Source organism: Zonotrichia leucophrys, chromosome 9, assembly GCF_028769735.1.
Source record: "Zonotrichia leucophrys gambelii isolate GWCS_2022_RI chromosome 9, RI_Zleu_2.0, whole genome shotgun sequence".
Taxonomy (NCBI): Eukaryota; Metazoa; Chordata; class Aves; order Passeriformes; family Passerellidae; genus Zonotrichia; species Zonotrichia leucophrys.
This window is the reverse complement of record NC_088179.1, coordinates 8,356,878-8,382,766: the sequence shown is the minus strand read 5'-3', so window position 1 is coordinate 8,382,766 and position 25,889 is coordinate 8,356,878. Positions and strand designations below refer to the sequence as shown.

General features: G+C 42.9%; 2 protein-coding genes across 2 annotated transcripts in view; one reads left to right on the top strand and one right to left on the bottom strand.

Moving 5' to 3' along the window:
- Positions 1 to 16,172, top strand: part of FARSB (phenylalanyl-tRNA synthetase subunit beta) — a 33,249-nt gene extending 17,077 nt beyond the window's left edge. Inside the window, exons 16-17 of the mRNA XM_064720879.1 lie at positions 2,389 to 2,541; positions 15,903 to 16,172. Of these exons, the coding sequence (XP_064576949.1) occupies positions 2,389 to 2,541; positions 15,903 to 16,054 (305 nt within the window). The 3' untranslated portion in view covers positions 16,055 to 16,172. The remainder of the gene's footprint in view (positions 1 to 2,388; positions 2,542 to 15,902) is intronic.
- A 4,603-nt stretch (positions 16,173 to 20,775) lies between these two features.
- SGPP2 (sphingosine-1-phosphate phosphatase 2) overlaps positions 20,776 to 25,889 on the bottom strand; it is a 34,719-nt gene continuing 29,605 nt past the window's right edge. Inside the window, exon 5 of the mRNA XM_064721190.1 lies at positions 20,776 to 24,072. Coding sequence (XP_064577260.1) covers positions 23,530 to 24,072 — 543 coding nt within the window. The 3' untranslated portion in view covers positions 20,776 to 23,529. The remainder of the gene's footprint in view (positions 24,073 to 25,889) is intronic.

The following is a 25,889-nucleotide window of genomic DNA, read 5'->3' as shown; positions in this document are numbered from 1 at the left end:
GTCCTCTCACATATGGAATGAGATTTCTTGCACAAGGATTGTGTCATCAGACTGGCTTAATTTAATTTTATTATTTCATGATTTTGGCATGCAGAATTCCCAATTAATAATTTCAAAAATATGGGTTGAAAGAGTACTGACATGAACTGTATTTGAAATGGCATCTTGCAGTGACCCAGGTGTGAATGAACCAGCTCTTTTAAACACTCTGGGTTTTCATAAAGTACACAGAACTTGTGCTTACCAAGGTGAACTGAACATATTTTTCTTCAGACTTACCTGACAAAGTTTTGATGTATTAAATTAACAAAATCTGTGACAGATTTAATATAACTAAATGGAACCAAATTTGAGCAAAAGTGGTTTTTCTCAGGGCAGGAGGAAATGTGCTGATTTTGAATATGTTGCGCAGCATTTGTGTGGCTAATTTGTAGCGCTAGGTAATCACTTCTGTAGGATGGTTACACCAGTTTAGGGTATAAATCAGCACCTTTACCACCAGGCCTAAGAGAGAATACCCTTTTTCTCACCACAACAAAAGAAATTAATCCATTAGAAAATCATCTCTGACCAATGATCTTGGAGAATCTGGCAAGCTTATGGTAGCACACATTTGGCACAATTTACATCATCTGTGAATACAGCTGCTGCCACCTTTTGAAGTATATTTCCAACTGTCTGGAAGTGTTGGTTTTCTGCAGAAAATAGTTTGGGAGGCTAAAAGACAAGTTTGCTTGAGCAGGTGTCCCTTTTCAGATCACCAGGTCATTTTTCTGAAGCAGCTCTAATTTTCAAGAGAGCAGTGCACAACAGTGCTTTATCTTGCTCTGCACTCTTCTGGCTCACATATTCCTAAGCAGCTGCCCATCCTTTGGATTGTTGTTCAGCAGCATCCCCAGGAAGTGCTTTGAAGTCTCAGAAATATATACACACATATATATATTTATGTATAATTTGGGTTGACATACTTGGCAAGCTCACTTGAAAAATAGAAATGTTTCATGGCATGACATGAGAGCTCTTAAGTGACTTATAAAGAACTGAAGCATTTCTAACATCTGCCAGCTTTTGCCTACAAATCCCAGTATCTTTTTTCCTTCCTATCACTTGTGGTGAATGAACTTCCTCTGTTGTGATAGAACTCTGTAAAGGAGTAAATTTTATAACACTTAAAAAAACCCCCTTTCCTTTACCAAAGATGCCTTAAATTAAAAACATGAGGTATAAAAAATATTGTATGTTTATTTCTGATGCTTTAGTTAAGAACTCTGGTCTGAAGGCACCATTGACTATCTTAATCATAACGAAATTAAAATTCAGATAATTGTCACAACATCTGCTACCATAATTACTCACAAAATAAAGAAACTATTCTACTGAACCTCTAGTCCAAAGAGCATGCTGTCTTAGGGAAGGAAAAACCGTATTTTTCTATTCTGTGGCTCAGTATAACATGAAAATAAGTTGTTGACCATCTATGACTGCAGTACTTGTTGGTATCTTAGAGCTGGGAAACAGAGACACATGGGACACACAAAGAGCAGCCAGAGTGCTCAGACCCAGAACCAGACACTGCATTTATTGATATTTCCCCCCTGTAGCCTTTACTTTCCTGTGTTGCCATTATAACTTCAGGACTGGATTCTCCAGCATTATTTACCACTGCTCATTATTATAATAACAGGAAAAAAACATTGAATGACAAATTGCAGACTTACTGCCTCAGTAAGTTCAGCTTTCAGTGACTGATGAGAGAACTTGCAGCTCTGGTACTGAGTAGCTGCCCTAGAAGTTTTGAATGGCTTCTGCCTCAAAAAGGCTGAGCTTTCATCTTGTGTTTAGGCTCTGCTCTTGTGTTTTACTGTGTTTTAACCTATTCCTGGTCACTCAATTCATGTTTTCCTGTTTAGTTCCTGACAGATTTTTTGTCCCTAAAGGTTTAGTTGGAGCAAATAAACAGGATGTAAATTTCATTTAATCTCTAATTTCTCATGTGTAGATTCATGCCCTGACTGTACCTCCAGCTTGGCAGGGCAGAAGCAGGAGAGCTTGTGAGGTACAAGAGGGTAATGCTGCCAGAGGGCTCCCCTGCTCTGTGGCCAGGAACAACTCAGGGATTTCCCAGCATAAATGTGATTCTTTGTAGTAAGAAGCATTGGATTTATCAGCTTTAAATCTTTCTTTACATTTCTGACTGTGAGAGTCCAGTGAAATTCCATTATTTCCTCAGGCTACATTGCAGTCTGTCAGAGAAACCATTTTACATACTTATTTCTCCTTTCAGCCACAAGTGCCTCACAGGACAGAAGAAAAGGGATACAAAAGGCAAGGTTAGTTAGAAGTGTTATAAAGTTTCCTAGGTAACATAATTGCTTCCTTCTTCTGCAGAGGTAGGGGCAAGAAACTACAGACATTTATGTGCTATATATTACAACAAAAGCCCAGGCTTTGAGATCATCCATGGTTTGCTGGACAGAGTCATGCAGGTCCTGGAAGTACCACCAAATGAAGAGAATGGCTACACCATCAAGGCAGCTGAAGGTAAGGAGAAAGAGCTACATTGTACAGCTGAGGTTGTTGTGGAACTTAAATGTTCCTCTACAATCTGAGGAGAATTTTTGGTTCTTCCCAGCTATAGAGACTAAGGATTAATGTCATTATATGTGCTGTCATACTGCAGAATGATGGAGTGATAGTGAAAAGGCATTGTCTGCATTCACTGATTGTAAAATGGGATTGCTGTCTTTGTGTGAGCTGCCCTGAGTAGCTTAATATAGTTTGTGAGTTCACAGCTTTTCAAGGGAATTTATAATACAGCACATGTCATGAGCTTCATGGGCTGCTTATAAGGATTTAATCTGCTGATGGCAACAGGGTGCATAGGAAATCACTGAACTGATGCACATGCCTATACACCCACTGAATCCTCCTTGGCTAACAGAGCCTGGAAAAGGCAACTTCTTACACCTTATCTTTTGGTTTCTAACTTTATCTATAGCTTTTTTTATAGGTACCTTTTGTTTATACATTCATGTGAAGACACATGCCTTATATATCTTTGATTCAAAGAGCTACTGAATTTGAGGCTGACCCTGCTGCTTAGATAGTTGTATAACAGCCCTCTTCCTTCTCCATACAGGGTGAGCTGCACATGAATTAAAAATAACATCCTTAAATGCAGAATCTCCTCTGTGTATGTGCCTGTACATGTAAGAGAGAAAGCAAGCAGGCTGACCTGATTCCTTCATTGCAAAAATACAGGTTGATGGCAGAGAGCAGCACCAGCAACTCATCTATTCTGCTACCTAAAATAACAGTGTAGAAAATCCAGAATAGAAAAGCACGGCTGCAGGGATGGCAGCTATGATTCTGTTTACATGTCATGCAGTGCTGCTCAGAGAGATGAGGCACTGACTCAAACTGACTCAGCTTGCACAAGTGCCTCCATTCTGCACTTCTTGGAACAGTGGCCCTGACACAGGGGCCCTGGCAGCCTGACCTAACTCTGCTGTTCAGAGAACTTTAATGGAAGTTTGTTAGGTGTCTCCCTGCTCTGCAGTGTGCTGCCAAGATCCCAAACAGAACACTTGAGCTAAGTGGTCTTCTGGCACTTGAGTGCACGCTTGTGTCAGACATATTGATGCTTTTTTCCCTTGCTTTTTTTGAGAAAGTGCTGTTTTGCTCAGTATTATTTAGGCAGACTCTCAATGGGCTTGTTAGAATATTGTTAATAGGATGCCCAGGTTGACCAGAAGAACGTTTAATACAATTATACTTCTGGTTCTAATTCTATCATGTAATAGCAAAGCCTCTTGTTTGGAAGGGGAATGAAAAATGTTTGCAAGTGTTTTATATTCTGTGTTGTAACATGACAGCTGATTTCAAGAAACTGGAAAAGGGCCTCAGAAATAATCCTAACACAGGGAAGTTGTTATTTCTAGATATTAGTGCTGCTCAGTATTCCTGACGCTACGAGATTTACAATGCTCACTCAAAATCCCTGCATTCCCATGACATTACTCCACCACACATTTAGTGCACAGGGTGGATTATGCCTTGTCATGTGCAATATATTACAAGCAGTTTGTGGCTTGTGTTAAAAAAATAGCAAGCATTTACTACTTTCTGTTTCACCAGTGATTCAGAAACCCTCCTGAGATGCACATGGATTCCTTGCAGTTGTCTTGACATTGGAATTTAACCTTGCTATCAATGCAGATGGCTGATACTCTGGTGCCATAGCAAATGCAGTGTCACTGCACCAACTTAGCTTGAGATCTTCACTGGATGGTTGGAAGTCAGAGTAACTTGGAGAATTTTGTTTTGCTTTTTTAGTGGATGGTTTGCTTATTCGTTTGTTACTTTTAGGTTTTTTTAAGGTTCACAATTTGTCAGTTGAGCATGTTGAAGTCAGGTATCTGCTCAGTGAAACAAAGATACCCTGTAACACCTTAAAGAGACCTCAGGATACTGAAATAATTCATAAGAGCAGTGCCAGTTACTTCAGAGGTTTGAAATCAGGACATTACACATAGCACAGATTTTTAGAGGCATCTGCACCAAGCTGTTTTATTGCCTGTGCCAAATTAAAAATTTGGACAGTGAGAAATAGATTTATCCTATCTAAATCTAATCTGATTTAGAGAGATTTAGAGGTATTGTCTGTGTCCATAATCTTAAACAAAGCTTGAGTAAGCAGCACAGTGTAAGGTAGGGTTTAGGCCAGTTATTTTTGCTCCTTGTGTAACTGATGAAAATAGTTCCACTGATTATTGAAAAACAATACAGGGAATAAAATCTAGCTTCAAATGAGCAGCAGAGAACAGATAGAGATGTGCTGGGCACATATTTGACACTTTTCCAAATCCCTCAGGAGAATGAAATGCCTGTGCTGGGGTCCTGCTTGGTCCATATGTGCAGTGATGGTCATTTGAGCTCCTTCTGTTCTGCCAACACCTCAGTGCCCTGAGATTTGACCTCAAGGTCAGAGTGGTTTTGCCTCTCTAGCAACACCTGGGAAAAAAAGTACAGATGCTAGAAAATATGGGTGAAATTGTGATGTTCCCCTGGCCTTTGCACTGTGCTTTGGTGTAATCTGAGCTAGGTAATAAATGGAGAAGAGCTGCTTACAGCAGCCTTAAGCAAGAGAGGCTTTTGACTGACTGAATTTGGGGATTTCAATATACATTTGACACTCCATGCCTTCCACTTGCTCAAAAGTTACTAATGGAACCTTCTTATTGCCACTAAACATACAAAATTAAAGTTTTAAAACCAGAAGTCTGAAATGCTCCCCATTGCTTTAAAATGCACAGAATTAACTTTTCAACAGTGAATCCTACTGGCCTAGAAAAGCATTCTGTTTTTTATCTTTGTTTTATGGCATAGGCATCCATAATCAAATATGGATGGAAAAGATCAATGATCAATTAAATGATCAATCCTCAAACTTGTATGTGCTCCATAATAAAAAAAAGCATAAAACTTTTGAGACTTAACCATTCCATACCATTAATAAAATGTAAATATCAGTATGGATGTGTATGATTAGAAGGTAAATAATTATTTAAATATAAAAATACAGGTAGAAAGAAACAAATTTAGTTATACGTTTGTCAGGTAATCTCATAAAAATATTTAATTTTTAGTTCACTATCATTGGTTTCAGTTCCCTTGAACTGAAAACTAGAGGCATTATTTATTATATTGGAAGATATTATTAATTTCAAGTTTTATTCAGGAATGGGTGTTCTCTGCAATATTTTAGTGACCTTGTGCCTTTGCATGACCATCTGAGGTGACAATTTTCTTCCAGAGATCAGGACAACAATCACAGGAGGTGATGTTAATCATGGGGTTTGGGTCCATGGTAAAGCCTTACTTAGGCTGAAAAGAAGAAAGGAGGGCTTAGGAAATCCTGACAGTGGATTATATATCAGAGCCTTCAAAGGAGAGGTGTGAAGTGGAAGGTGTAATTATCTTCACTCCTAATGTAACATTTAAGAGTCCCTTATTTAAGGAAGAAACTCCTGGTTTGGCAGGACCTTTCAGGAGTCTCCATTCTTTGCAGATGGAATTTAACTGAGCACAAACTCTTTGAAAAGGGAAGATGATATCCCTGTTTTATCAAAAGGAAACAACTTGACAGGTTCACAGAAAATGTTACAGAGAATCTGTGCATGGCTGCTGCTCCCCTGTCCTCCCTGACAAAACTGAAATAGCAATCTCATGAAAACAAACAACTCCTAAAGAGAATCAGCTTGTGACAGGAGCTTCCTTTTCCTACAGTATTGATTCTCAGGTATTTCAGCCACCTCTTGAATTTATTAATTTATTTTTTTTAACCAAATGTTCATGCCATTCATTATTTTAAGGTAATGATCTGCTTAGCAAAGCTGGGAAGTCAGCCTGTTACTGTTAAATGTGGAATGTGTACATAATAAATGCATACTAACTCTTACTTCATTCAGTAACTGACAGTTGTCATTAAAATTAAAACCAAAACAGAAGAAGTTGCAGTCCCTTCTTTTACTGCCCTTATTTAATTAAATGAAAGGTGTGGTGAAGTGTAGAAAATTTTAATTCCACAGTAAATCATAGTAATAGCTTCCCATTTAGTAAAGTTCAGCTGTGAAATTAGAGGTGTAATAGTTAGCTCCATAACTGAGAACATCAATAAACATTGGCTTTTATAGTAATAATTACACAATAAACAGCTTTAAAAGAAGATTTACACCATGAACCTCAATTCACAAGACAAGAGGAGGGAAGTCTGGGACTAATTCCAAGTTAGAGGTATGGAATTGAACTGCAGCATCTATCTCTAGTGATCAGCTCAAATTGGGAGGCTGAGCTATATGCAGATATTTAGTGCCTATATTGAGCCTGGCATTATTAATATCTGCCTTATTTTAAGAAATTGTAGCTTGATTGCTCTTAATGGCAATCCTGGCCTTCCAGCTGCCTGTCTTGGCAGCCTTTGCATTGGTCACAAATGTCAATAATTTTCTATTTACTCATAGATAAGTAAAGGAAATGTGCCAATTTCTTTTTACTAGGCCTCCAAATATAATTTCTGACATTCTTAGTTCACTTAACTGGCATTCTCATAAGTGCCATTGCATAGTCTTTCAAATTACAAGTTTGTAGATAAACACATTTGTTTGAAAACATCCATTCTTAATAAAACACATCAGCTGGTAATTCACTGTATGCTACTCCTGTTAGTTTCACTTTTACCACCACCCCACAATTTATTTTAACACCAAGGATCAACTTAGATCATCCACCTTGGAATACTGGCACCACATTTACATTTTTCTAGTACTGCTGAATTTCTAGGATTGGAACTCCAAGGTAACAGGAGCAGGCAGGATATTTGCTCTTGGAATTGCACCACAATTCTGATGCCTTGGACTCCTGGTGTTTTAGAAATACCCTAATCCTGGCAGATGTAACCAGACATACTCTTCACTTTGTCAGCAGACTGGACAACACCTTACTCTACTCAATAATACTTCCCCCCCCACCCCAGATGAAAAGATGTTTATTAACAACTTAAAACATTTCTGTATCTTTAGCCAGTCTTGTTAGTAAATGAAGTACTCTGCCTACAGTTTGTTTCTAATATCCCTAAGTCTTTTTTGAATGCTGTCTTTACTGCAGCCAGTAATTAATCTTTCCTAATTTTTTCAGTTCCTTGATGAATTTCAGCCACTGTTAATAATCACATTTTCTGAAGTGCAAATTATTTCTCTCATTTTTGTCTCTAAGGAACTTTCTGATTTTTGACCACATTCACTTCAGCACTAAATATGGATAGGGTTTTGGACAAAAACATTTTTTAATTATGAAATTGCTAGTACTCATTTATCAAATAATTTGTTCTTGAAGATCCTCCACCGTTTCCCTGTTTAGTCCTCTCCCTGCCTCTCAGAAGGGTTAATGAATTAATAGTGAGAAGTAAGAACAGGTGCTTTTTTTTTAACCTGACTGGTTTTAGTACTTTAAAATGTATTACCCTAATTCTGCAAGAGGTTTCAGAAGTGCCAGCAGTGATCATTAAAACATCTTAATTATAAATTATCTCACAAACTTGGATGTTTGTCACTAGCTCTTGTTGCTTTTTCAGGGTTGGCCACTACTTTTGAGAGCTAATTAATTTCTCATCCCTTTCTCTTTAACAGATTTTCTGTAGCATCAAGGGAACTTAGTTCTAACAATTCAAAATTGCATTAAATTATTAAATAAAGTGGGTGTGGCTGCTTGCTTTATGTCCCTTTAACTGTCTGTTATCTCTGGTCTCTCCATTCTGTAATACAGGTATTCAGATTTATAGGAACCAAATCCCTATAAATTTGTGCCAGGCTTATTTCTGTTCTATCAAGCATCTTCCCACTCTGGTGTTAATGCCTCAAATTTGATTTTAACTGCATTAATACCCAAGGAGATACCCAGGAAAGATATGAAACAGGATGGTTGCCTGTATTATTGATGTAGCCAAAGTGGGAGTCTAGAGTATTTGGAGTATTTCTAAATACTTTGGGTTATCAAACTTTGGCAGCACACTCTGACACTGGACACCTCAGAGGTGTTTTGCTGTTGGAAGTGATGCTGGTAGGCCAAGCAGCACAGAATTTGTGCAAAACTCAGAGTTTCATTTTAGAAATAGGTTTCATTTCTTTAGCTTTGTGTTATACTGTTGATTTTTAGTATAAAAAGAGGCTCTCAGAGATGAGTTTGAAAAGGGCTTTTTCTATTCCTGTGGTCACTTCAGCTCTTGTCTAAACTTCTTCAGTATCCCTTCTCAGTACCCTTCAAGTATCAACCCTTGTCCCCAAAAAGGTGTGTGAGTTAAAGTATATGATTTTAGCACAGCATGGGATAATAAAAGGTTTGACAGGCTTAGACTTCTTTGTCTTTTAAACTTTCATCACCAAATTATGTTTGACACGCTTTTTTTCGCCACATATGAAATAAAAGAAATTCAATTAGAGAACAAAGAAAGTATTAGTTTCTCAAATCCAGGAGATGATTTTAGAAGAGAAAGAGAAACTTCTTTTAATTGACTCATTTAGAACTATGTGTCCTGTAGTGGGAGGGGGAAATAAATCTATGGCAACTGCAAAAACACTGTGAAGAAAGGTGTCAAGTGAGTTTGGAAAGAGACAGAAGCTATCTTTTACTGTCAAGCTGTCTTCTGTGCCTCTTTCTGTAAGCATTAACTATTAAAGATTATAATATTTTTCTTCAGAATAAAATTGCATTTTATTCTGACAGGTTAGGCATGCTCCAAGGAGTGGTAGCATTTCTCCTGACAGTTAAGGATTTTCATTTTCTATCAGTTTTTGCCAACCAGAACCACCTGAATCGCTGGCATTTGTGAGCTCAAGATGTCAATGTCTGCTCCCTGACAACTCTTTGCTCTTCTTCTGTTCCTTTACTGGAGGGGCCTCTTCAGAGTTTAATTCCTTCTGTTTTGCCCCCCAAAGGCAACTATCTTTTAATCACACATCATAGCAAGTCTTAACAGATAAAAGTCTTCCTTGCGTCAAGAAGTTTAAATGTCTGGCACAGCTTTGCATTGTATAATTATAGATTTAGGTAATTTCCTTTTCCCAACCTTTTACATTTTTAAATAGAAATTTATTTCTGAATCATCAACTATATTTTCAATATTGAAAACCCTTCTTTATAAAGGAAATTATTAATCCAAGGTAGCAGCAGAAAGAGCAGCAATAGCACAGCTCAGGGTGAAGTTCTGGCTTCTCTGAAGAAATGCTACATTTGCCCATCCCTACAGCTCCATCTTCCAATTCTATTCTCGTCTGCTCAGCCTGCTGTGGCTTCTCTCCTTTCATTTTCTCTGCCATACTGATAATAATGCCACCAAATGTGAGCATGTCAATTTTATACTTATATATAAGTTTAGCAGTTCTCCAGTCTGGTGTGATTTTTCAACTTTGATATGAAGGCAGAGGGGTGGTGCTTCAAATTTAATCTTAATTTATGTTTTCTTTTTATTTCTGCAGTAACATCTTAAACGTGAATTTGCAAGATATTAGATCAGTGTGAATGCAGGCTTCAAAGACACCTGTTGCCCATGGTGGAGGAGCTGATTTTATCTTTACTTGTGGTGTTAGGAAAGAACAGATATACAGAGAAATGCTGAGCTCACCCTCAGCTCAGGCATTTCTGCTTCAGCCACGAGGCATTGCTTGGCAGCATAAGCCTTAGCTGCTAAAACTAAGTGATGCACAGTGGCAGTGACTGCTGAGATTCATTGTTTAACAATGTATTATTCCCTGCCAGTTTGCCAGGGTGTTTTCTGAAAGGCGTGAAATGAGGGAGCTGTGAAAGCAGAACATGAGGTGGCTCTTGGTTACCTCAGCCGAGTCACTGGGAGAGGAGGGCAGCTTGGTCTGGGACAGGAGAGATTAAACAGCAGGCAAACCAAATGTGACACACTAAAGCAGACCTGCAGCCTGGCTTAGTGCTGGTTCTTGTTATTCTCCAGTGCCTGTATGAAAGCAGAGCCTAACAAGCTAAAAGCTGCTGCCTTGCTGTGCACACACAGAGTATGTTATTCCCCCTGTCAGAAAGCATATGGTTTATTGTTTCCTAGCTTCTGACAGATTCTGTTGTTTGCAAGGATGAATCATTCTTCTAGATATTCAGAAAATTATAAAAACACTCATGGGACACAAATTAAGTTTGTTAATATTCAAAGCTTTGTGTTCTCTAGCTCAAGTGAAATAGCAAGATTTCTTTTTTTTTTTTTTAAGTGAGCTTTACTTGGGATTTGGAATTCCTTAGTTTTATAGACAAAATAGCTGTGACAGAATATCAGCTTAGGTTTGGGACTTTTAGACAAAGTATAATGTTTCAGATAAATCTGGATAAATCAGATAAACCAGCCTAAGAGCAAAGATTAGCTGTGTAATGGTAACTCTGCAAAGCAACTAAACTCCAGTGGAGTTGCTGTTTCTCACAGTTGTCCCACAAAGGCAAATGTTTGAGCTTTCTACACAAATACTGATTTCTAAAGAAATACATTGAATTTGATAGATGTATTTTTAGGTTTTCTACTTAATTTTTTTCTGGAAGCAGTATTTAATAAGAGAACCCCAAATACCTGCATTCCTTAGCCTCAGCATCCACTCAAGTATTACTTCCATTGGGAAGGGCAGGTACACGGTGATTTTACCCAGATAATTTTAAGTGTCTGAAGCTAACACAGGTGAATAAAGAGGTGCCTCAAACCTACTGCATTCTTGAACCACTTTCTGACATGCAGCAACACCAAACAACCTCTGCTAAAGCTCCTGGACACTCCACAGCAAGAATGAAAAACAAATCCAGCTTGTAGGGTTGTAAATGAGGGTTCTAATGAGATAGAAGAGTTTTCCTCACACCCTCCCTGAAATACACATTAACAGGAACTCAGCCATTGACTTAGTTGTAATAGGAGAAGATTTACTGACTGACCACTGCAGATCTGTGGATCATTCTCCATGTTCCCAGCCTTGTTGTCTGCACAAGGACTCAAATATTCTATTTTTGGATATCCAGTATAGCAGCCCAGGTAAATAATTGATTGTCACTTTACCCTCTTCTGCTCTGCCCTGTATGAGGAGGCTTTTGGAAAAACAGAGGAAGAGATCAGAATGAAAGATGCCCTTTAGACAAGGACATACTCGTTCACATCACACAGATATTGATTCTGTGATTTTTGTCAAGTGTTAATTATTTTCTTGAGAGGGGTAATTGAAGCACATGCCTTAAATTTAATTGTACTAATTTGAATTTCCTGGTGTGTCACTACAGTTAGGTGTGATCTGGGGAAGTGGCAGTCATTCTGGCACAGCTTTAGTCAGGATTTACAAATCAAGAGACTAAAGTTGACAAATATCCCACTGATCCCAAAGTGTGGCCTTGAGAATATAAAGGAAAAGAGATGCTGACAGTGTGCAACTTATGAGAACAATTGGTCTCTCAATTTGTTCCAGAAATCATGGAAGATTTGAGATGTCTGTGATGTTAAAAATTAGCTGAAGGTAGATCACTCCTTGGCAAGATCTGATTTTGAAGTTGTTGGTTTGCATAAGGTTCTGGGAGCCTTTCTGTGCTGTGTTTGTGGGCAGAAAGAGGGGGCTGGGCTGAAAGTGCCCCCTGACTCTGCATTCGATTTGCATTTTCTACCAAAAGAAGGAAATTAGTCAAAAGTGTGAAGAACTTCATCCTAAAACCAACGCCTAACCTCACAAAACTAAATTCCATCCAGTGTAGCACAGGCAAAACACTTCCCCAGGTGAGCTGGGGTGAGGTAGTGAAAGGGCAGCTGGAGTCACCAGAGGGAGGAGAAGGAAGATGAAAGGCACTGAGGCCAGATAAGCTCTGCTCTGTTACCTCCTTAAGCCTCAGCTTCCAGTGCTCCTTCAAATTACAGGAGCTAACAAGTGGGTTTGAAGGCTTAGTGCAACTGCAGGCCTATAATACAGCTTTAATCTATTTCTTTTTGAAAGGAAGGGAGAGTAAGGTAGAGAAAAGAAACTGTGCAAGGTGTTTGACAACAAAGAGTGCAGGGAACTCCGAGATCTTTGACAGTCAATTAGCCAGAAAATGTGCTAAAGACTACATGCTCTGTTGGATTATTGGCCAAAGAATTACCCCAAAGCAATCAAAGTGGCCCTGTTGCCTGAATACAGAAAGGCAATTACAGATTTTGAGGACATGCTACAGAAGCTTTAATTAAAGGTATTACTTCTACATCACTGAACATTAGAAATTAAATTCTTACTTGCAGCCACGAGAAGCAGCTTTTGTCTTTGCCTTGTGTGTAGTGTGTCAGCATAAGGCAGGGCTGGCTTTGGCATCCCTTCTTTAGGAAGGTGGATTGGATTTCACCCCACCCCTTCTCCTAACTACCACTTACACACCTGACATTAAGAGGTGGATTTCCACTGCTAGACCTTCAGGCTTCCTCTGCCATTGTCTGGGTCTCTATCAGCAAGGACAATGCAATCTCTGACTAGATTTCAAGGTGAAGTTTATGACATTTATTTGTGTGCAGAGCAGAAAGGATTTGCTATGTCAAGAGGGATAAATCTGGTACCCTTAAAACAGAAGTTACAGTAAACTACAATTTTTGAATGAATTTTGACTCTCAGTGTACTTGATGGTACAACCAACCAGTTGCACCCACAAGAGCAGCTTGGCAGGATAATTGCAGCAGCAGCAAACACAATCCCTTCCTAACACACCTGCTCAGAGTGGAGCCTCCAGGTGGGCTTTTGTGCCCCCCTGACCACGGAGAGCTTCTTGGGGAAGACCATGCTCTACACAACCATGCTGTTCTTGGGTGATACTGCATAGATAGACAGGACAAACTGTGGTGAACTCCTGCTCACAAGCTGCAGCTCACACTGCCAGTGATCCTGGAAAGACTCCTTTTGGCATGAAGGCTTTGCTGCAGCTTTAGAGTGCTGGGCTTCAGCTTCTGGTGTGACTTACCCAGACAGAGTAACAGTGTGTGCACTTTTTGCTGATGTCCCATGTGTGCAAGTAGCTTCAGCACATGTCTTTCTTACAGCCTTGACTCTCACTCTGAAGCTTCTACTTTACTTCAAGTCACCTAACACTGCCCAGTCCATAACAAGCTTTGTTAGAAATCCTAACCACCATTGCTATTTACTTGATAATACCAGAAACAAACAAATTGGGATGAAAAGAGTCCTTACCTTTGTTTCCTGCTTATTTTGATGACCCTCCTGGTTTGCTGCCCTGCTCCATGGGTTTTTCAGATCTTCCTACAGGCTGTGTCTTACCCCAGCACAGCAGGTTCCTGTAGCTCAGGTCTCCTTTTATGCTTGTGGTTGGTCCCTCAATCAAAACTCTTCCCCAGCTGCAAATGGTTGTTTCTCTTTCCCCCTTCCTGCTCAGGTTTTTCATGTTTCTTCTGAGATTTTTTTCCCTTCTTTGCTTGCCTTTCAATGTCTGAATTTTTTAACCTGGAGTTTACATTTGCTCCAAATTCTGGTTCCATGGCAGAGGCATGTGGAGCAACAGCTCCTTCCCTCACCACCTGTGTGGTCAAAGGAAGAGTCACTAAGATGAGGAAGGCTTTAGATCCCCCTGAGGGATGCAGTCTGGAGGCCCTCTTGGCAGGCAGGAATATACTTTGAAGCATTCTGTAGTGCAGCCAATTACCATAATAATGGTTCCATTATGAACCAGAGTTCATAAACTCTCTGTAAACCTGTTTCTCAGCTCATGTTTCTTTGGTGCAAGAGCCATGTGTTGGCTGGACAGATGGGGGCTCTAAAGTTTTTAACAGGTTCTTTCATTTTTATTTGCTTATTGTCTGATCTTTTCCAGCCACAGCATTGTGCCCTGCAGTTGCCATGTCTGCAGAGCATGGGGCACACTGGTGACTGCCCAACATTTCAGGGTCAGCTTAACTAGAAATTGAGATGTTGTTTGAAGGTTCCATTTCCTGCACTTTGGGGACCTAAATGTTCCCCCTTGGTATTAATTATATATTTCCCTCTTAGCTGCAAGGAAGTGCAAAGAAAAGTAACATCATGGTCCAGCATCAGTTGCTGCATGAGATGGAAAATTCAGCTCAGTGTCTTCTAACCCATGGCCTGGAGCAGCATATTTGGAGCTCACTGGGACTAGGGGCCCAACAAGTGGTGATGGATAGCAGAGCATTTGTTGTGTATGAAAACAGCATTGTTTCACACAGTGGGAAGTGGCACAGATCTGGGAAACTGCCCTTGTTAGATTGACTGAGTACAGTATTATTTTAGACCCCATCAGATAGCTACAAGAAGTTTAAAAACAATTAAGTTTCATGACATAGCTGGGTCTAGATGTGCAAGAAGATAAAATAACTTTCCCAAGACTACACAGAAGGAAGCTCAGAAGAACAGACAAGTCAGACTCACAGCTTTTTAACTGTCAAAGCTCTTTTTTTCCTGTAGATTTATAAAGGGGTACCACACCAACATTATGAACTTCTGCTTGGCTCTTGCTCTTGTGCCAGTTCAAGCTTGCAGTCAAGTGTCTAAAAGAAAGTCTCTGTGTGCTGCTCACATCTTTGGTACAATACCATCTTTATTTACAAATAGGAAAGCCTTAACCACTAAGTAAAAGGCAACTTTATTTTTAGGTTATGTTTTCACCCACAATCTGCAGAGTGATCTGTATGTGTGACATTTGACTCTTTTCTAAATTTGTTTCATCTTGTTTTAATAGTGCAGCCTGGCAGTGGCAAGTGTCTCTGTGGCTGCAGTCATGTGCCAGTAGCATCCAGGGTGAGGTAATTTCACTGTTGTACATCCAGTGTAAGTAGCTGGTTTGTGCTTGGAGCTAAGACTGGAACTGGATAATTTAAAAGATTCTGCTTGTGGATATTTTTAAAACAGCCTTTAAGCAATGTTACTGTGGTCATTTACTACTGTGGTCAGATTTCTCAAGGTGGCCAAAATTGAAGTGGACATTGAAGTTAATTGACACTTGCAGCAGCTCAGGCAAGAAAAAGACCTAATTGCCATTCTTGTAGCTGCAAGTTACAACTACAGACCTCATAGGAGACATATCTTAAATGAATTATTTCCACTGGGGAGCTAACAGAGAATATCTCTGGCTTGACCACTAGTGATCAGAGGGTCATGAAAATGTTCCTGAGCTTTGAGGTTCATTTGGACATTATTGCCTTTTTAAGTAGCTCCTTGTACACACGCAATCATGACAACTCTTAATGCAAGAATGTGAGAGCCCCTTCTGAGCATCTGAGCACAGAGAACCATTTAATACTGAGAGCTTTGTTCTTCACGTTAAATGCCTATTGACTCCTCTGGCCCAAAGAAATATTGATTTTTCTCTCACTTTCTTTCCAGGCTCTGCTTTCTTTCCTGGTCGCTGTGCTGAGGTCTTTGCCAAAGGTCAAAGCATTGGGAAACTTGGAGTGGTACACCCTGATGTTATCACCAAGTTTGAGCTCACCATGCCTTGCTCTGTCCTGGAGATCAATATTGAGCCCTTCGTGTGAAGACGTGACTTTTCTCTGCGACAGCCGCCCACTGTCACGTGCAGCACCCTCTCCTCTTTGTCTGCTCCCAGGGGACATCCTCCTACGCTTTTATGTTCCAATAAACCAGAAAAACAGACCCTGTCTCCCTGAGCAAATGTGTTGTGTGCAGTGCAATCTGGCTGGCTTCTGCAGGGAAGGAATGTGGGATCTCAGACGAGGCTGTGCCCTCAATGTTTTCAAAGGGCAGGGGGGAAGAAACAAGTTGGGTCAAAGCCCATGGTTTTACAAGAGAAATGTAATGGCAGAGCACATGATTAGTTTTCAAAATCAGAAATGTTCCACAGACACAGCTTCATACTGTAACTGATTATGGCTGCATAACAGGAATCTCATTCTTTTCTTAGTGCATGAAATAAGATAATTGATTAGAGCAAATGTTGAGTGAATGTGAGCAGAACTAAGGAGTTGAGCTTTTATTCTATACGGTTGTCATGTGCTCATCAATGGCTGGGGGAGGAAAATAAACTTGTTTCATGAAAACCAGAGCTATTTTGTAAGCAAGATGTGTGTAATATCTGCTTCCCTGCTCCAGACATAACTGTTGGTCCTTTATCATTCTAAATTCAGAAAGCGGAGGGGGTGGAATTAAATATTTTTCATTGTTGATGTCAGCCTAGCGGTTTTTGAAGCTCCAAACCAAATGGGGAAGTGCATTTAAGAGCATATGCCAGTGGTGTTTTGCATGAGTAGCAGAAAACTATCAAAGCCTTTGTGTGCTTGAAGCTGGCATGTTTGTCTGCACAAGTGAGCGTGGGCCCGCTGCACTCCCAGCCCCACCAGGGCTTTCTGGACCCCAGCTGTGCTGCAGGACCATGCAGCTTTGGGCAGGGTTACTTTTCTGGCAGTTCTGCCCCTGCCAGTACATGAGAACCTCTCATGGGTCAGGCTTTTCCTTCTAGGTGGCTTTCTGGCAGCAGTTGTGTCGCAGCTCCGTGCATTGTGCCTCTGCTCTCTCTGAAACTGAGAAGCTCCATCCAGCACAGTGATGGCCATTCCTTCCTTTCTGCAGGAATGTCACCAAGTGGGTGGCCAGCTCAGTACACTGAAGCAGCTTTGACTGGCAGCCTTGTGGAGCTGGCTGTCCCTCCTTTGCAATACTATCACCATTGCTAATGCTGCAGGCCAAAAAGAGCCAGGATTTTGTGTTAGGCCGATGCACTGTGGCTCCTTTCTGCTGTGAGAGCCAGGAGGGGCTGTCCAAGAGTGGACATCTGGGAAGGGTGTCACAATGACTGCCCCTGAGCAGGGATGTGCAGTGTGAGGTGAGCCTGTGTGAGCTGCACAGACCCCTATCACTGGGCCCATGAGGGCTTTTCAATGGCAGCCCCATCAATAATCTCAACAGGTGGGAAGGCAACAGGCAAGGCTTTTTGGTGCAAGTGATAATCCAGTATGAAATATGCACTACAGTTACCCATCTGGAAACCCTACAGTTCCCCTCAGATGGAAGTGTAGATTTTAATTATCTCTGCATGACAGACGTGAAATGAGAACACAGCTCTCGCCATACGTTGCACCGCTGACTCCAGTGCCCACGGAGAGTGAGAAAACTGCAGCTCACATTTTAAACCTCCCAGGGGATTAGGCAGCTTGGCATTTGCAGGATGTCTCTCTCCATGATGCCTACACAACTGTAAGCAGGCAGGCTCTCAGTGTGGGAAGCAATGTGCAAGGCAGATGGAAAGCATTAACCCCCCCTTGTTTATTGGTGTGTCATGCACGGGGATTAGGACGACAATGAGGCAGATTTGCATTGCAGCAGAGCGCAGGCATATTTGCGTGCACTAAATATATTTCTCTACACAAGATTTTCTGACTCTTTGGGTGTCCCAATTCTCCTGTGAATTTAGTTGTCCTTTGAGTGTAAAGACTAGCTTAAGCTGGGACTAAGGGCTTGAGCTGCAGTGGCATGTGTTGTGAGGCTTTTAGGGATCACTTCTTTTTCATACCATTTGCCTGTGCATAGGCAGCTAAATGCTCCAAAACCTCGAGCTTTGTCCCAGGTAAGCACCATTACTTGCTAAAAGTAGAGGATGAGAATTGAGAGAAAGGTTAAAAAGCCTCTTCAGAGTCCCTGACCCCTCCAGTTAACTATGGTGCCAGCAGCCTTGCAATGAAATTCAAGCTCTGCTGTAGTGCTGAGCTCAGGATTAACTGTGATTCCTGATGAGTGGGACACTTCATATAAGTCTGGTGTATTTATTGCAAGGCTTTGTCTTTCATAGCTCCAAAGCAATTATCTGGTATTTACAGCCTGCTCATAGCTGGGTGCAGTACTGGAGGTAGTTATTACACAGCTTCATGCTGGAGCCAGCCACTGAGCGCTGAAATTTGCTTTTGCCCTTTGCTGTAGCCATGGGCTCTGGCAAAGGAAACCTTTGCTGCTGGTGGGGGCTTCTGAGCAGTTTTTAAACATCTTTTGAACTTGGGTTTTCTTTTTAAACAAGAGTTTGAAGTGGGATTTTCAACTACTGTTCCTCAATTATGGATTACTCTTGGTCTGCTCCTGCTCCCTGTGGGTACTGGGTCATTGCTGGGGATCTGAACACAAGCAGGAAATGTTGGGGAGCTGGTGACAGAGAGATCAGAGCTGGTTTACTGTGATGTCTGAGTGATTGCTGGGTTCCATTCTGCTGGACACATGCTCTGAGCTCTGGGTTTGTCCTTGCTGTGCTTTGGTGGTGATTTTGCAAAGAGCAGAGCCCTGAGGCAGCCTGGCTGCAGCTCCCAGGCCCTGCTGCCTGCAGGTTACCCTTGCTATTGCACAAGGGTGTTTATGTAAAGGTGATGCCTGGGACTGTTTCCATCTCCAGGCTGGCACTGTGCTCGCTTGAAATTTAAATCAGCCTTGGTTTGGCAGGTGAGAATGGAACAGCCTGGGCAAAAGTGCTGCCAGGAGGCTGCCAGGGGATCATGGCCTGGCACAGGTGACACCTCTGACCACCCAGTGACCTTGAAACCGAGCTGCTGCCAGGGCAGGGTGGCAGCAGGGTGACAGTGGGCAGGTGGGAAGTCAGTGAGACAGCAGGGAAGCTCTGACAGCAGCAGGGAGCAAGGGAGAGCCTTGCTTTACTCATGGCTCAGCAAATGTGCAAGATCCCAGCCACACTTCCACCCTGTTCAGAGATATACCTGTGTTTTCCAACTTCTCCTTGTAGCACAGTTGAGAAGGGTCAAAAGTGAAACTAAGACTGTTTTCTTCCTTTCCCTGAATTACATCAACTACATCCAGAAAGTCATGAGCTTGCTTGTGATTTTGCATAGGAACTGGATGATTGGGAGACTGGGGTCATGACAAAGTTACTGCTGGAAAATTAAAGCAGGGAAATTCAGTGCTTGCTGCCCTGGCTCTTAATCCCTGCCAAAAGGTGCAATATCCATTTGACTTCTGACAGAGCAGCTGGTTCTGCACTGGGCACCAGCACACAGAGATGCCCCAGAGAGGGATAAGCCTGGGTCAGCACCAGTGCCCAGAAAGCCATTTGCAAAGTGAGCTGGTCAGGAGAAGGCAGCCTCCAGGCAGGACAGAGGGCTAAGCTATGGATGAGATGCTTGCTACATCCCTCCTGAGACGTAACAAAGGCAGCTGAGATTGCCTTGCATCAGCCCTCCAGCTGTAGGCAGGCACGGGAGGGAGAGCTGCAGCACTGGAGCAGAGGAGCACAGACAGTACTGAGAACACAACAGCCCAGGCTGGTACTCTGCAAGTCACCTCCCACTCCATTCACACCAAAAGCAGTGTTTTACTCTAAAGCACAAGTGTGCCTACTCAAGAGGATTCAGCTGTTGCCTTTGTCTTACAAAGTAAAGAACATGGCCAGCAAACCCCCCACATAATCTCATTCTCTCCCACCACCCTGGAAATGCAGAGGCATCTGCACTGCAGGGATGAAGAGCATTTCCAAAGACAGCAAAGACATGGATTTGCAATGAGGAGCTGGTGCTTCAGGTTATGAAATCCAGAAAGGGTGATGTGTCTCACTTGCCTCTCCCAGCCTGGCCCTGCAGGAGTGGCTGAGGTCCCGTGAGCATCCCTGGAGCACAGCCCCAGCACAGAGCCCAGCTGAACCCGGGATGCTGCAGCAACTGGGCGTATCCTGATAGCTGTGGGCACTTGCAGTGACACCACTTCCAGGCAGGATGTGATCCTGAGAGGAGGAGGATGAGGCCCTATCTGGTTTCAAATACACTTTTTGACCACAAAACCTTGTTAGGCTCCTCAACTAATGCAAAATATTCTGCAGTTCATGGGCTGTCATGCTATCACTGCACATGTTAAATTGGCTTCCAGTTAACTGTTCAGTCTATTAGAAGCAGATATTGTAGGTGAAGGAGATTCCAGTGCCCAAAAGTCCCCCAGCACTAATTACATGCAACTCACGCATTTACATTTGCACATGTTGTAAGAAATAGCCATTAGTTGACCAGTAATCTCTTTTTTAAATGCTTTTTAAAAAGCAGGATCCTTCTGGAGCAGCCAAAGCATGGAGCTAGACTGAGCAGAGACAAGCAGGACAGCTTAGGAAAAGAAGCGGGTGCTTGCACTTGGGAAGCTCTTTTAGCTGGGACTCATTGCCTTTACATCAGCCATTTACAAGTATCAATAGAGGATGCAAAACAAACAGACAGACAACAAACTCTGCAAAATAGGTTTATTTTAAAATTTGAACCAAATAGAGTTTGCATTTATTGCATGAATCACATGCAGGTGAATACTATAAAAATACCTGTGCAGCATTTATATATAATTTATAAAATCTTCATAGCATAAAATAGCTGTGAATCAGAACAGAAATTTTACACATAAAGCTGCATGAATGTCCCTGTAACAATGTGCCTTTCTTGGGAGTAATTCCAATCCCCAGCTTAAATGCACATCTTGCTGCCAAGTTTTTTCCCAGTTTTGTGATGTGGCCCCTCTGCAGGGCTCCAGTTGTGCACTGCACCTGTGTGTCATGCAGCTCTCTTAGCACAAGGTGTTTAAAGGTATTTTAAACCTGATGGCAGAATTTCTGTGGTGTATGGGAGGGAGAGAGGCTGAGCACGGAACCCCATGGCTGTGGTGGCCCCTGTCCAGCCCTCACCCAGGGGCAGGTGTGAGTGGCCATGTGCCCTGCTGAAAGGCTTACTGGAGCTGTTTGCATGCACGTGTAAAGTCCACACAACCTGAGAAAATCTAAACTTGTTACAATTTCTGCCTGCATTTCTTCTGGAGAATGGCAACCTGGGTTTAGAGTGGTGCAGCTTTTTCACCTCGCACTCCTCAGACATCTCCCAGCTATTCCAGTTTTGGAATTGGTTATGTTAATCCAGGCAGTCAATGGATGGCAAAGCACCCCTTTTACATTCTTCAGATTCATTTTTCTTGCAGCCAGGAAGACAAGTGGACATGGGTAGAAAGCTGGCTCTCACTGTACATTCTGCCAGGCAAGGCACAGGGGCCATGCTTGAAGCTCTGCAGCAATAGCACTGTACATGTTCCTAGCCAAGCAGACCACGTTCACTGCTGTATTTCTCAACAGCTCATTGGTCCAACAGCTGAAATATATTGTTTTAAATAAGCAGCCTGAGATATAGGGATGCCCTTCCTATGGACACACCTCCCTGCTATTCTACAAGTGTACACAAAGTGTTGCAGGATGCATGGAAGACCAGCTGCGGTGCTGTGCAGCAGCTGAAAATGATGGCATCTGTAATTGTCACACGCTGTAGTCCCAGAGTCACTGCTCAGCTCCTTCCACAACGCAGTTTAGGGACTCTACTTGTCACCCCTGAAAGACAGGAAGGACTTTTTCCTTTCCTCTAGCTCAGTGCTGTGCTAATAACTCTGCTCAGTTTGTAGGCAAAGGATGTTTTAGTGGAGGCTTTCTTATTAATATCCAAGGAAATTTGTTGCAAATCACATTAACATTTTGTATTTGCTTTTCCTTCTCTTTTATGTTTTGGGTTTGGTTTTTTTATTTTAGATTTTAATAATGAGTAAAACCTTCCACACAGAACCAGCCTGGTCTGGCAGTGCCATCAGAAGACACTGTGAGCTCTGCCCAATGATGGCATTTTGATTTTGGCTGGTCACATCTCCCCCCACCCCACCAGCCACTTTTTCCCTGCTGTCCCAAACCTGAGCCCTGCCTTGTCTTGCTCTACTGCTTCAGGAGCAGCCCCACAGCCAGGCAGGCAGAGGCACAGCCCTGCTCCCCAGCAACCCCAACCCCACAGCAAAGCAGCCTTTGCTACTGCTCTGGCAGGGATTCTGGCTGTGTGCTTGTCACATTTAGCTGCCTGGCCAAAGGGTGTCTAATTATGGGACAGTGGGGTCAGTGATTTCTAACCCAAAGTTATCTGTGCACAGCAATTCCCATAAGTCAGATTTTTTAGGCCAGCTCCTTTGCGTTTGTGTGGCAAGGGCATGGTGGTGGCTATAAGGGTGACATCTCCCAGAGGGTACCAGAAGCTTCCCCTGTGTCCAACAGAACCAATGCCAGCTGGCTTCCAGACAGATCCACTGCTGGCCAAGGCTGAGCCCATCAGGGACAGCAGCAGCACCTCTGGGATGACAGAGTTAAGAAGGGAGGAAAAACATGCACAACCACAGGCAGACAGAGAAGTGAAGACATGGGAGAGGAACAACTCTGCAGATATAAAGATCACAGAAGGAAGAGAAAGAGGTGCTCTGGGTGCCAGAGCAGAGACTCCCCTGCAGCCCATGGAGGTCCATGGGGAGCAGAGATCCGCCTGCAATCAGTGGAGGACCCCCCACTGAAACAGGGTGATGCCCTAAGAAAGGTTGAAATAGGCTCCTGGCAGGACTTTTGATCCCTCAGGGGACCCATGCTGGATGAAGTGCAGCCCATGGAAAAATTCACATTGGAGATGTTTTTGGAGAGCTGTCTTCTGTGGGAAGGACCCCATGCTGGAGCAGGGGAGGAGTGTGAGGAGTTCTGCCCCTGAGGAGGAAGGAGCAGCAGCAGCAACATGTGATGAACTCGCTGTAACCTCCACTCCCATCCCCCTGTGATGGTGGGTAGGAGGAACTAGAGATGTCAGGAGGGAAGTTGAGCCTAGAAAGAAGGGAGGGGTAGGTGAAAGGTGGTTGTAAATGTTCGGTTTTATTTCTTAGTATCCTGCTCTGATTAGTTTGGTAATAAATTAAACTTACTTCCCCAAGTCAATTCTGTTTTGCCTGTGACAGTAAAACTGCTGAGTGATCTCTCCCTGCCCTTGTCTTGAGCCATGATCCTCTCATTATATTCTCTCCCTGGAGAGAGAGGAGTGACAGAGCAGCTTTGGTGAGCCCCTGGCACGCAGCCAGAGCCAAACCCACCACACCAGTGCAGAAAGGCACAAAAACACTTTTTGGTCGAGTCAGCAGCCTGGAGTGTCCTGTCCCCAGAGCGTGGTGCTGCAGGGGGCTCAGTGAGGAGCAGCTGCGCTCACATCAGCCCCAGCAGCTGGTGCAGCAGCGGCACGAGCACGGTGGCCGTGAAGCCAACGCAGGAGTACGTCACAAACTTGTAGGGCACCTCAACCTCCAGGCGTCTCCGGGCCTGCAGGTCACCCCTGGGGAACTGGTAGCGATGGCCCAGCACGGCCAGCACCGCGCTCTTCGTGAGCCAGCGGGCCAGCAGCACAACCAAGATCCCTGTGAAGAACCTGGCCAGCACAAACACCACTGCACTGCTGGCCAGAGGAAGCTCAGCCTGAGCACTCGTGCCAGTGTGGGCTGGAGCAGCGTACTGGTTGTTTAACCAAAATCCCACAGTTGCTCCAGCTGCTGCTCCTAAGATGGTAGTGGTGTCTCCCCTGGTAGGGCTGTAATAGTCTAGTTTGGGGTAGTTGTAGCATAAGAAAAGAGGCACAACTATGGAAACCAATGGGCAGAAGGGGCTGGTCAACAGCAAGTGATCTATTGTGTCCCACGCAGGATACAAGAGCACGAGCAGCACGGCCGAAATCAGTGCTCCTCCAATCACATCCTGTAAAGAAATCACATTGAAAAGCCTTTGTGAGACCTGGAAGGCAAACCAGGTGTTTGAGTGATGATAAAAGACCAGTATCTGCATTGGTGGGGCCCAGCAGTGGAGGAACACCCAGAATCCAGTGATGGCACTATCCACGTGCAGGGAAAACCTGAAGCACAGGCTAAACAAAGCATGACAATCCACAAACCCAACCTCAGCTTATGCATATGCATGTGTCTGTGGACACACATCCTCCTCCTCACCTGCTCCCATGTTTTGAGGGCATTCTCCATCTACAACCTCGGAAAAGGCACGTGCACAACTCCATCTCAGGGACAGCATTGCAGAGAGCTGCCCTCACACAAACCCTCTGCCTCCTGGTAACCCTGCAAGCAACTTCATCCCATCAGTCTGATTATACCTTGCTTGCTTTGCATGAAGGGGGAGATGCTGTCCTTTGTCAGAGACAGGCTCCCATCCCAGAAACACAAGCTCCAGGGATGGAAAGTGCAGAGCTGTGGGACGTGGTGCGTGTGCCATGGTTTCTGCCAGCAGTGGGAGGGAGGCACCTCCAGGCAGGGATACTGCAAGGAGAAATTCATTGCCCAAGTCTCTGAAATCTGACTTTCAGTACACTGCCTCAAGCAAGCATATAGTTAAACCCTAATTTATTAACAGAGGCAAAAAAGGTGTTTTGAGAACTTGATTGCTGTCAGCCACGAAGCTGAGACAGGAGGCAGCCCCTAACAAAAGCCCTGTGTATAGGAGCAGCCAGGTAAAAAGCAATAAAACAAGTCTCCCTGTGCCACCCTTCCAGTGTCACATAGAGGCAGCAGTGTTAGTACAGCCACAAAAACCTCTGCAAAAGCTGAAGTTAGGCACAGACAGAAATGTCCTCTTCTAAGATTGTATCTTCTTCATGAGTCATGACAGCTGACTACTACCATGCTTGGTCACAGTCTAAAAATTATTTATGGGAGCTTCACTTCGAGTTAGGCAGGAATGAGGGGACTTCTTCACAACAGAAATATTTAATGACACTGGTAAATTCATTACTCATGTAGGGCTGAACTTCAGCTGTTTACAACTTCCATTAGATTCACAGCACATTTGGTTTTAAACAACTCCTACAGCAATTTTACATATCCTTAATACAAATTTCCATTTATTCCCTCATCCAAAACATGAGGCTAGCCATGGAAACACACAAACCTGATCACAGATATCTAGTATGTAAAATACCATTATATTATATAGCTTTGCTTCACAGTAATTCATGTTTTGATGTAAATTCTTAGATGATACCTTTTATATGTAAAGCGTATTTTGGCCCAACACGAAGTAACTGCCTCAATACAAAAGAGCTGGGGGCTGCTCCCAGCACTGATGTTCAGAAATCCCATCCCCACTCTGTACATCAATTTCCCACACAGATGTTTGTCCACCTCATGTTAAAAGAAAAAGTCCTCACTACCACTCTATGGGTGATCAAGGAGCAAAACTCAAAAGCTGTTCACATGTTTTTCTGTTCCAATTAAAGAAATGTAACCAAACATTAACATTTTCTCACAAGAGCTTTGCTCAGATGTACCCACCTGGCTCCAGCAGTTCCCACCCCAATTGCAAACAGTCCCTATTTACAAACCTGATTAAAGTTTTCTGCATTATGTTATCCTCCCTTTCAGCCCCAGTACAGTAACGTGGCTCTTGGAAGTTTCAAACAGGACCCAGGCAATCAGCTCTGACCAGTGGCATTGTACCCATGGTCTCCAAACTGGGTGCACAAAGCAACCCATGGGGCTGGGGGGAGAACATACTTTTTGCACTGCTCA